Source organism: Ceratotherium simum, chromosome 21 (genome assembly GCF_057802395.1).
Source record: "Ceratotherium simum simum isolate JZ-2026a chromosome 21, ASM5780239v1, whole genome shotgun sequence".
Classification (NCBI taxonomy): Eukaryota; Metazoa; Chordata; class Mammalia; order Perissodactyla; family Rhinocerotidae; genus Ceratotherium; species Ceratotherium simum.
The window spans coordinates 37,549,857-37,562,406 of NC_141920.1; the positions used below are offsets into that span (position 1 = coordinate 37,549,857).

Sequence of the window (12,550 nt, forward strand, 5' to 3'; positions counted from 1 at the left end):
GTCTGTTTCCATCCTAATTTTCATGTGTTGGACCTCCTATACTGGTCTTTTAATTTTTAATTTATTCTTTCTTATTTTTCATCTTTTTTATTTTTGCTGAAGTTTCTGAATGACTTACTGAACTTGATCTTCCAGTCCTTCTATTAAGTTTTTTTATTTCAGCTATCATAGTTTTAATTTGTTGTTTTCCAAAAGTTCCTTATATTTTTAGTTATTTATTGCTTTATGGATGCAATAGCTCCTATCTCCCTATATTAATGATAGTGTCTTAAAAAAATGTTTCCTTCTCCCTGCATGGTCTCGGATTCAGCCAAGTAGTTTTTTTCTGTTTGTTTTGTTTTCTTTCATGATAGAGTCTTCTTAGATGACAGGTGATTCCTGCTTGTTTGCTTGTATTTGAAAATGGGACCTTAAAAAGATGGAAGTTAGTTCTGCATACAGATGTGGGGCTTATTGACGTGGGCTTCACTTTAGAGCCATCTGTCTAGGCTGTTTCCTTGGGGAACCTTTGGTGTCAGTCCTTTTAGATGCCGCCTTTTATGTTAGTCCAGTCCTTGAATAGGGAGGTTTCATTTGGAGAGGCTAGGCAGGGTAGAGGGGTGTATTAGTCAGGTTTCTCCGGAGAAACAGAACCAATAGGAACTATATACACACACACACACATATATGTGTATAGATGCAGATCTTCCTCTATTTACGATGGCCTTATGTCCCGATAAACCCACAGTAATTGGAAAACGTTGTAAGTCGAAAATGCGTTTAATACACCTGACCTACCGAACATCATAGCTTAGCCTAGCCTACCTTAAACGTGCTCAGAATACTTACATTAGCCTACAGTTGGGCAAAATCATATAACACAAAGCCTGTTTTATAATAAAGTGTTGAATATCTCATATAATTTATTGAATACTGTACTGAAAGTGAAAAACAGAATGGTTGTCTGTGTACAGAATGATTGTAAGTGTACCGGTCGTTTACCCTCGCCATCACGTGGCTGACTGGGAGCTACGGCTCACTGCCACTGCCCAGCATCAGGAGAGAGCATTGTATGGCATATCCCTAGCCTGGGAAAAGATCAAAATTCAAAATTTGAAGTATGATTTCTACTGAATGAGTGTTGCTTTCTCAGCATTGTAAAGTTGAAAAATTATAAGTCGAGTCATCCTAAGTTGGGGACCGTCTATATATATTTATTATAGGAGTTGGCTCATGTGATTATGGAGGCTGATAAGTCCCATAAACCGCTATCTACAAGCTGGAGAATCAGGAAAGCCAGTGGTGTAATTCAGTCCAAGTCCGAAGGCATGAGAATCAGGGGCTGATGTCTGAGGGCAGGAGAAGATGGATGTCCCAACTCAAAACAGAGAGATTGTGAATTCACCCTTCCTGCACCTTTTTGTTCTATTTGGGCCCTCAGTGCATTGAATGATGCCCACCCACGTTGGGAAGGGCCATCTGCTTTACTGAGTTCACCAATTCAAATGCTGATCTCTTCTGGAAACACCCTCACAGACACACCCAGAAATAATGGTTTACTAGTTTTCTGGGCATCCCTTAGCGCTGACAAGTCGACACATAAAATTAACCATCACAAGGGGTATGTGGGCTAGGGAAGATATGAGTCATTTTTAAAATATTCCCTTAATTTCTCTTTTTTTGGTAGAGTGCCCCTTACCTTATGCTTTGCCTGTTTTCCAGACCAGAGATCCTCTGCCTTACCTCTCCAGAAAATAATTCTCCAGGCTTCTGCACGAGTAGGAGAGGGCAGTTGCCTGGCTGAGCACAATAAAGAGGAGTATTAGTACTTGATTCCTTTTTCTTGCCAAATAGTATTCCATTGTATGTATATACCACATTTTGTTTATCTATTCATCAGTTGACAGACATTTGGGTTCTTTCCATTTTTGGGCTATTATAAATAATGCTGATATGAACATTCCTGTATGAATTTTTGTGTGGACATGTTTTTATTTTTCTTGAGTACATACCTAGGAGTGGGAATGCTGGATCGTATGGCAGCTCTACATTTAAGTTGTTGAAGAGTTGCCAAACTGTTTTCCAAAGTGGCTGCAACATTTTACGTTCCTCCCAGGCACATATGCAGTTCTACTTTATCTAACTCTTTGTCAACACTTATTGTTTGTCTTTTTGATTTTAGCCATCCTAGTGGGTATAAAGTGGTATATCATTGTGGTTTGGATTTGTATTTCCTTGGTGGCTAATGATGTTGAGCATCTCTTCATGTGCTCAATGTCCATTTGTATATCTTCTCTGGAGAAATGTCTGTTCAAATCCTTTTTCCATTTTTAAGTTGGGTTATTTCTCTTTTTATTGTTGAGTTGTGAGAGGTCTTTATGTATTCTGGAACTGAGTCCTTTATCAGATGTATGATTTACAGATATTTTCTCCCATTCTGTGAGTTTTCTTTTCACTTTCTTAATAGTGTCACTTGAAACAGAAGTTTTTAATTTTGATGAAATATGATTTACCAATTTCTTCTTCGTCACTTGTGCCTTTGGTATCATATCTAAGAAAGTATTGCCTAATGCAAGGTCACAAAAATTTATGCCTATGTTTTCTTTTAAGAGTTTTATAGTGTTAGCTGTTACATTTAGGTCTTTGATCCATTTTGAGTTAGTTTTTGTATATAGTGTGATATAGGGTTCCAACCTTATTCTTTTGCATGTGGATATCCAGTTATCCCAGCACCAGTTGTTGAAAAGACTATTTCCTCATTAAATTGTCATGGCATGTTTGCTAAAAATCAATTGACCATAAATGTAAAGGTCTGTTTCTGGACTCTCAATTTTATTCCATTGATCATGTATCTGTTGTTATGCTAGTACCATACTGTTTGATTGCTGTAGCTTTGCAGTAGGTTTTCAAATGGAGAAATACGAGTCCTTCAACTGTGTTCTTCTTTCTCAAGATTGTTTTTGCTACTCCAGATCCCTTGCATTTTTATATGAGTTTTAGGGTAAGCTTGTCAATTTCTATGACGAAGTTAGCTGGGATTTTGATAGAGATTATGTTGAATCTGTAGATCAATTTGGGGAGTATTGCCATCTTAACAATATTAAGTCTTCCAATCCATGAATATGTGAGGTCAGTCCCTTTACTTAAGTCATTAATTTCTTTTCAATGATGTTTTGTGGTTTTGCTATACAAGTCATTCTTTTGTTAAATTTTTTCGTTAAGTATTCCTTTTGATGCTATTGTAAATGCAATTGTTTTTTTAATTTTGTTTTAGCATTATTCTTTGCTGGTATACAGAAATATAGTTCATTTTTAAATATTGATTTTATACCTTACAACCTTGCCAAACTTGTTTATTAATTCTACTCGTTTTTTTTATTTTTTAGGACTTTCTACATATAAGAACATGTCATTTGTGAATAGAGATAGTTTTACCTCTTCCTTCTCAATCTGGATGCCTTTTATTTCTTTTTCTTGCCTAATTTCCCTGCTAGAACCTCTAATATAATATTGAGTAGAAGTGGCAAGAGCAGACATCACTGTCTTTTCCTCATCTTAGGGGAGAAGGCATTCAGTCTTTCACCATTAAGTATGATTTTAGCTGTTGGTTTTTCATAGATGTTCTTTATCAGGTTGAGGATGTTTTCTTCTATTTGTAGTATGTTGGATATTTTTTTTTTTTTAAAAAAGAGTGTTGGGTTTTGTTAATTTTTTAAATTTGAGATGATCATTTTTTTTATTCTATGAATATAATATATTATATTGATTACTTTTCAGATGTTAAACCAACCTTATATTCCTAGGATAAATCCAACTTGGCCGTGGTGTATAATCCTTTTTGTATGTTGCTTGATTTGGTTTGTAATATTTTATTGAGGATTTTTGTATCTTTATTTATAAGAGATATTGGTGTGTAGTTTTCCTTTCTTGTGATATCTCTGTTTGGTATTGGAATCAGGCTAATGCTGTCCTCTTAGAATGATTTGAGAAGATTTTCTTATGCTTCTATTTTTTTTAAAGAGTTTGTGAAGTGTTGGTATTAATTCTTCTTTAAACATTTGGTAGAATATATCTGGGCCTGTGCTTTTTTTAGTGGGCAGTTTTTAAATTATTAATTCAATATAATTTCTTTTTAAGACCAATTATAAGTGAACATTCATCTCACAAATACCTATTGATATTTGGTTATTCATCCAACCTTTCTCCTATATAATATCCAAATAGAAAGAGATTTTGATATACCTGCTCATGACTTTTTTTTTCTTCTATTAAAGGTCTGTAATTACTCTGGAATCAATAAGCCATGGCATCAAAGAAGTTTGCTATTAAAGTAAGTAATGCTTAATGGCCTTCTTTAAAATGGTTAATCACTTTCCAATATAACTGAGTTCTGTGTTCATTGAAAATTGAAGCTCTGAACTTTCCTTCTACCCTTTAAATTTGGGACTCTATTGAAAACTAAGTAGGCGATTGAAAATTTGCATGTTAACAGTGCGATGGGGAGAAAATTAATAGTTCATATGGTTATGGGAGTTTCTTGCTTAAAGTCTTTTGTAAGATGCCCTTTGGTCATAACTTGGTCATTTTTAATGTTAAAAATTATCGTTCACATCGCATATCCATGACATGATTTTTGATTGTGACAAAGCAGATAAAAGTAAAGAAGTGGGCAGCAAATGCTGCACTTGGGTGAGCACTGAGAGAGACTTCTCTTGCCTGGCTGCCCTCTTTTGTTTTCCTCTCGTTAAGTGTCTCTTCTCTATCCCTTGATAGCTGGGACTGAGACTTTCTCAGGTGTGGAGGGATGGGAGGATCACGTGTGAGAGGTGGTGGGGAAGGAGGGGGAAGAATTGATAAATAGTGAGTATAAGGTTTCGGAGATGCCTTCATATATGTTGGCTGTTCTTTAGGACATTTTCTCTGTGCTAGTGTTATATAAAGTACAAATTCAAAACACCAAAATAGACAAATTACAGTAGTTAACCAGATCAGATACTGTTTAATATTGTTATATCTTATTTTTGCCAAGTCAGTGCTTATTTAGATTTATAAGATATTTATAAATTTCATTGATTACAATTATTTCTTGCGTTCCTGTGTTCTGTAGTATTTCTTTTTGTGAGAGATCTTAAGTGGTGAACTTTCACTATTTGTCTGTCTAAAAATGTATTTTTGTCTTACTCTAGAAATTTATTTAGTTGGTTTTAGAATTCTAGGTTGAGCATTATTTTTCCTCAGCACTGTATTTTTCCATTGTCTTCTGGAATCTGTTATTGCAACTGAGAAATGTTTTAGTTATCGATTGATGTTTAAAAACCACCTTAAAACTTAGTGGCTTAAAACACAAGCCATTTCATTCTCTCTCATGATTCTGTAGATTCCCTGGTATGAGTTGGGTAGTTTCTCCTTTTGATGATGGCAGGGGCTACAATCATCTGGGGACTCAGTTCAGCTGGAACATCAAAGATGCCATTCTCACGTATGGCTGTCAGTTGATACTGGCTGTGTTTGGGATCTTCCCTGGGGCTATTAATTGTTACCCTTCAGTTCTTGTTTACGTGGCTACTCTGTGTGGCCTGCACTTCTCCTAACATGGAGGCTGAGTTTTGAGGGATGGTGTCCCAGAGCAAGAGTTGCAAGAAGAAAGAAGTATAATTTGCCAGTTCTTTGAAGGGTTAGGCTCAGAAGTCTCAGATGCCACTTCCACTGCATTCTATGGGTCAGAGCACTCAAAAGACCAGTCCAAAGGAAGCTGCAGCTCTTGATGTGAGAAGCAGCCTGTGCTCACAGGGAAGGGGAGAATTGTGGGGTACATCTGAGGAGACTGGTCACTACAGAAGTCTGCTGTCAGCCTCACTGCAGTTCTTTTCTTAGTTATCAAATTTTCCCTCTAGTTGCTCTTAAGATTTTATTTTTGTCTTTGATTTCAAGTTTCACTATGAAATCTTGAGCTATAGACTTGTTATTTATTTTGCTTGGGGTGCGAGGTACAGCTTCATTTGAAAGATTCAGGTTCTTCATCACTTTTCGAAAATCTTGACCATTTTTTCTTCAGGTACTGCTCTTCTTTATTCTCTCTGTCTGGAACTCTTAATGGAATTTGTTGGATAGTCTCATGTAATAGTTTCTTATGTGCTGGAGGGGTGATATTAACTTGTCCAAGACTGAGCCCCTACAGGCTGTCTGGTTAGAAAAGGACTGGGCCTCTTGCAAGGCTTTGCCAAAACTGGCTATGGCCCTATAGGGCAGACAGTCTTGGTCACTGCAAAGCTTGGATCCCAGGCCCCTAATTATGCCAGAGACGAATCTATTGATTTCCAAGCCATACATACTGATGTAGCAAATTCTGCTACCATATTGCCTCATCTCGCAGCCACACCAGCAAGGCTTGGAACCTAGCTCCCAGATCATGTTAGGCAGGGAAATTACGCCAGCCATGAGTATCAAGCTCACAGGTTAGGGCTAGAGACAGGGTTCTGCTACACTATACGGAAGATTCTACCCCTCATGTTGTGATTGTATCCCTGCCTCTGATCACACAGGCAAGAGGCTAGTGCTTCTGTAATCATGCAGCTTAAAAGCCCCACAACCCAAGCATTGGGATCCCATTCTGAACATCTGACATCCTGCCCTGCCAGATTGCTGTGCACTGCCCTAGAGTGTCATGGCACTTGCTCATCTGCTACTGATGCTGTCACCATGTGCCTTCTCTGATGGACGCTGCTCCAGCAGGCTTGTGTGAGTGCTGCTCAGCCATTTGCCTTTTCCTGTATCTCTCCTCTTTATGTCTCTATGTTGCATTCAGAGTGCTTTTTATCAGACCTCTTCCAGTTCATTAAAATCTTCTCATCTGTATTTAATCTGTATTTAGTCTGGCACAAAGTTGGTATTTTTAGTATTTTCCAGTATTTTTCTGCTGTTCTCTCCCCCCAAGGTCCTGGATGGATGGCAAGCTTTCATGTTGCTTCCCTTGGTCAGCAAGCAGAGAATTTTTTTAGTGGCATTTTCATGAAGGCTGCAGTTTCTCAAAAGAATGAAGGAAAAAGCTCTATTGAATAGTTTCTGCTCTAAGAAATTATGGACAAACTTACCCATATGAACCAGAGAGTATTATGTGAAGATATCTATAAATTGAGTACTTATTTATGTGTCAAGCATGGTACAAAGAACTGAAAGTTGAAGTTCTTCACAACCCTGGGCTTAACTGAAATGAGTTCATTCCCAACTCCCTTTTCACTTCTACCTCTTTTGGATATTAGGATACCAGCTCTCAGCTATCCTGGCTCCCAAATATTCTGACTGCCAGGCTTGAACCTTCCAAAGGGGTGATTGCTTTTTTTCCTAGCTTTATTGAGATATAATTGACATATAACATTGTGTAAGTTTAAAGTGTACAATGTGATGATTTGATAAATGTATATATAGCAAAATGTTTACCAAATAAGGTTAGTTAACACATCCTTCACCTCACATAATTACCACTTTATTGTTATGGTGAGAACATTAAAGCTGTACTCTCATAGCCACTTTTAAGTATACAACACAATATTGTTAACTATAGTCACCATGCTGTAAGTTAGGTCCCCAGAACTTATTCGTCTTATAACTGGAAGTTTGTACCCTTCGATCAACATCTCCCCATTTCCCCCACTGCTCAGCACCTGGCAACCACCATTCTACCCTCTAGAGTCCATATGTATGTGAGATCAGACAGTATTTGTCTTTCTCTGACTTATTTCACTTAGCGTAAGGCCTTCAAAATCTAGCTGTGTTGTGGCAAATGGCGGGATTTCCTTCTTTTTTTATGGTTGAATAATATTCTGCTGTGTATATATACCTTTTTTTCATCCATTAGCTGTTGATGGACACTTAGGTTGTTTCTGTATCTTGGCTATTGTGAATAATGCTGCAATGAACATGAGGGTGCAGATATCTCTTCAAGATAGTGATTTCACCTCGTTTGTGTATATACCAAGAAGCGGGATTGCTGGATCATATAGTAGCTCTATTTTTAGGTTTTTGAGGAACCTCCATACTGTTTTCCATAGTGGCTGCACCAATTTATATTCCCACCTACTGTGCACCAATCGGGGTTCCCTTTTCTCCACATCCACACCAGCATTTGTTTATCTGTTGTCTTTTGATAATAGCCATTCTAATAGGTGTGATTTGCATTCCCAAAGGAACTTCTTAAGGTGGAAGCTTTTGGAAGATTTTGAGCCCTTCTTTTTTTTCTAATATATGCACTTAAAGCTATAAATTTCTCTCTCTACCTTAATTGTATCCCTCTTGTTTTGAAAGAGATGCAGTTAAAGGACGGATTTTGTTTTTCAAATAAAAATATTTTCTAACTTTTCATTGTGATTTCATTTTTGATCATGGGTTATTTAAATGTATATTGTAGTTTCTAAGTATTTGGGAATTTTCTTTTCTTTTCTTTTCTTTTTTTCTGTGAGAAAGATCAGCACTGTGCTAACATCTGCCAATCCTCCTCTTTTTTTTTGCTGAGGAAGACTGGCCCTGGGCTAACATCCGTGCCCATCTTCCTCCACTTTATATGGGACACTGCCACAGCATGGCTTGCCAAGTGGTGCGTCGGTGTGCACCGAGGATCCGAACCGGTGAACCCCGGGCCGCCGTAGCAGAGCACGTGCACTTAACTGCTTGCGCCACTGGGCCGGCCCCGGGAATTTTCTAATAATCATTTTGTTATTGGTGTTTAGCATAATTCCTCTATTTTGGTAAATGTTCCATAAACACTTGAAATATGTGGTGATTGTCACGTGCATTGAATGGTATATGTCACTTAGGTCAGGTTTGTTAATTGTGTTGTAAAAATCTGCTATGTATTTACTAATATTTTTGTTCACTTGTTCTATCAGTTGAGAGAGGTACATTAAAGCCTCCAACTATGATTTTAGATTTGTATTTTGTCTTTTTGTTGATATTTGGTTTGTGTATCTTGAGCCTATGTTAATAGATATGTACAAATTTATGATTGCTCTTTCTGTTGAATTGACTCTTTAATCATTATGAAATGCCTCTTTTTATCTCCAGTCATACTTTATAACCTCAAGTCCACTTGTCTGATATTAGCAGGGCCTGTATGTGGATCCCCCAACCAGATATCTGAGTCCCCAATGGATTTCCACACTCCAGCAGTCAATAAGTCCTGGTAATGTACAATAATGTACACAGAGTTTCCAATCAGCATTTCATTGTCTTTTCTTAATTATGAATGGACAAAAGAGTGTTACCAGAGATTTAAGGAAAACTTGAGAAACAGAGAACCAGAGAACAGAGAAAGAGAGAAAAAAATGAACAAACTTGGAGGGTCAGAGAGATTCTAGGGAGCAAAAGAAGACTTTTAAAACATTATAATTAATATCCTCAGAGCAATAAAGGAAGATATTATAACCGTATAACAAGATCAGTATTTTATAAAAAAGAGAAATTCCTGAGACTGGGAAAGAACCCTTGAAAATTAAAAATATAATAGAAATGAGAATTTAGTGAGGTACAGGAAGAAAGTTAATACTACCCAGAAGGTAGAACAAAAAGTTATAGATAAAAAATGGGGAGAAATAGCAAGAAAATTAGAGGTTCAGTCTTGATATGAAAAATTGGAGTTCTAGAAAAGAAAACAAAGAAAATGGTGGAGAAGAAAATTATGGAAGAAATAATACAATAAAATTTACTAGAAATGAAGGACACAGAGTTCTTATTTGAAAGTTGCTGAGTGGGTACCTGAAAAAGTCAATGAAAAAGTGTTGTACCAAGGCACGTCATCCTAAAATTTCAGAACACTGGGAATACAGAGAAGATCCTGAAAGAAAAACAGATCACATAGAGAGGATCAGACTCAGAACAGCCTTCTCAACAGCAATGGCTGGGGTAGTGGAACAATTCTCTCAATATTCTAAGGATAATGGTTTCTGACTCAGAACTTCCTTCACAGCCCAACTTTCAATCACATGGTAAGGTAGAATAGAGACATTTTCAGAGACGCAAAGTCTAAAAAAATTTCCTTCGAATGTACCCTATTTTAGGAAGGATGTGGTTTTCCAAAATGAGGGGGTAAACAAAGAGTGAGATATGGGATCCAGGAACTAGGCAATCCAACAAATGAGGGCCTAAGCAAATCCCGTGATGATCAGCTAAGTATCCTGCCTAGAAAACAGCCAGTTGGATTGGAACAGGGCAGGGGTTCCACGAAAGATATCTCCAAAAAAAAGTGAATAAAATACCTCATGTATTTAAATGTATTCAGAAGAGTTTTTTAGATCGTCAGAGAGAGTATGAATGATTTACTAATAGGAATACAGGAAACTAAACAAAAGAAAAATGATGCAGCTCTTAACTCTAGGCAAACAAAAGATTGGACGAGGTAGGAAGGTAAGCATAGTATACTACATGGCTCAGCTTTGAACAAAGGGTACATTTCGTATATTGTGAGCTCCAAATTTTGGAGGGCTGGGGAAGGAGACATGCAGGAGGATGGGTTGTAAGCATTGTCCTCATTTACAGTAAAAAGTATGTAAAACTGGAATAATAAGAAATTGTAGTACAAACATAGTATTTAGGAATGTGATGGTAAATACCAGATCAGATAGTTTTCAGTGTGGTTTCTCCTGGTGGGTGAGAGTTGGGGTGGGGGTGGTGGCAGGATGGGGCAGAAGAGGCCAGTTTTTGATATGTCATTTTAATCATGTATATGCATTTCCATGATAAAAAATTAAATGAATAAATAAAATTTAAAGGGAATTAACTTAGGCAGATTTTCATATAGATGCATTTACTTGCGACTAACTAGGTTGAAACATACTTGGATAGAGCATGGTTTCCAAAGTAACAGAAAATCAGATGAACACTCCTTTGCCACTTGCATCTCAGTTGTTTATTCTGAGACTTTCCCCGGAATGGTATTAATTATCCATGCAAAGCAAACAGCTTGTTGTTCTTCAAATGAAGAAAGGTCTTTTGACCTTCCTGCACATAAGAGGGCTTTTTTTTTAAAACTGCTGTGGCCCTGTTCTTGAACTCTTGGTTATAACTGCCTCCTAGGCCAGAATTACAGGAAATGACAGCACTGGACGAGATGAGAGTCCTTGGAACCACAGCTTTCAGGGTCTCTTGACTTCTGGGCCCTTCCAGCTTGTGGCAGGGAGATATGTCCTGTACTTCAGTGACTCCTTTCTCTGTTGAAAGTAGTGGTGGCAGCAGACGTATGTCTCCCCAAGGCTCCTTAGTGATCTTAATTCCAGCTCTGCACCCACCCCAGTATTTTAGAACTTCCAAAATTATAAGTTCTTTAGGTGCGAGGGGTCAGCAAATTACACCCCTCAGACTAGCTGCTTGCTTTTGTAAATAAAGTTTTATTGGAACACAGCCACTCCCATTTGTTTACGTATCATCTCTAGCTGCTTTTATGCTACAATGGCAGAATTGAATAGTTGCGACAAAGACCTTATTGCCTGCAAAGTCTGAAATATTTATATATATGCCAAATATATATATAGATAAGCTGATTTAGGTAAGTAAGTATATCTCTTAAAGCACATCTCAATTTCTACGGGCCACTTTTCAAGTGCTCAGTAGGCACAGGTGGCTAGTAGCAGCTGAATTGATCAGCACAGGTCTAAATCGGTTCATCCTTCTGTACTCCTACCTTCTTGGATTTTGTCCGAGTAAGCTTTCAATGAAGTTTCCTTGGGTAAAGCTGGCTGCAAGGGCAGAGTAAATTAGCAAGGTCAAGGTAAGACCGTTTCCTTTGCAAGTGTAAGCAAGAAATAGACATTGGATATATAATATATTAATCATGGACTTTTATCCATTAAAACACAAAGCTTTAGTAAAAAAATTTTTTTGAATGATAAATTATTTTTAAAAGTGTCAAATCAGTATGCATAGTGTCTACCTCTGAAAAGTTTATGGGTCCATCTCCTGCTTTAGAGGTGTTTTTTTGTTGTTGTTTTGTTTTAAACTGTAATGTTGCTAGGTCTCACTCCCAATGATAATTATGTCTTAGGATTTTAAATTTTCAACTTGGGTTCCAGCGAAGCAGAACCATGAGAGGTGCCTACCTCATTGTCTGTCTCTGTAGATCATTTCCTCTGCTTCCTGCATCTGTTTTTTTGGATTAGTTAGGTATTACACCAAAGTTGAGAATTCTTTTGGCTACAAAGCCTGCTCTGCTGCTTCCACTCCCCACAGCCCACTTTGTTGTGAGTGGGAAAGTTCTTGTTGGGAGGGCTTGATTAATTAGAAGGGATTCCTGGCTTCCCTAGTGATGGCAGCCTGGGAAGATTACAGAGCCTGGCTTAGTGACAGGCCAATCTGTATTTAAGGAAAAACTCAGACCAGCCAGATTTCCCTGGAATGTGGATCTGGCTTTGTCTTCTTCCACAGGGAGTGTGTAATGACGCCCTCCTCCTCCTTCCTACCCACTCCAGGAGACTTAAAGCTTTTACTTTTGCTGTTGATAGTTGTCCTCTTTTTATTCTAGGGAGGTGGGGGACCTGGACTTTTGGGGTAGGAAGACTGAGTCATTTTCTAAGTCTAAAATAATAAG

General features: G+C 37.7%; 1 protein-coding gene across 4 annotated transcripts in view; it reads left to right on the plus strand.

Moving 5' to 3' along the window:
- The window catches only part of SLX4IP (SLX4 interacting protein), a 187,441-nt gene that overhangs the window by 15,746 nt on the left and 159,145 nt on the right, over positions 1-12,550 (plus strand). For all 4 annotated transcript variants that reach the window (XM_087445605.1, XM_087445603.1, XM_087445604.1 and 1 more), the window contains one exon: positions 4,254-4,309. In XM_087445605.1, coding sequence (XP_087301731.1) covers positions 4,283-4,309 — 27 coding nt within the window. In that variant the 5' untranslated portion in view covers positions 4,254-4,282. The remainder of the gene's footprint in view (positions 1-4,253; positions 4,310-12,550) is intronic.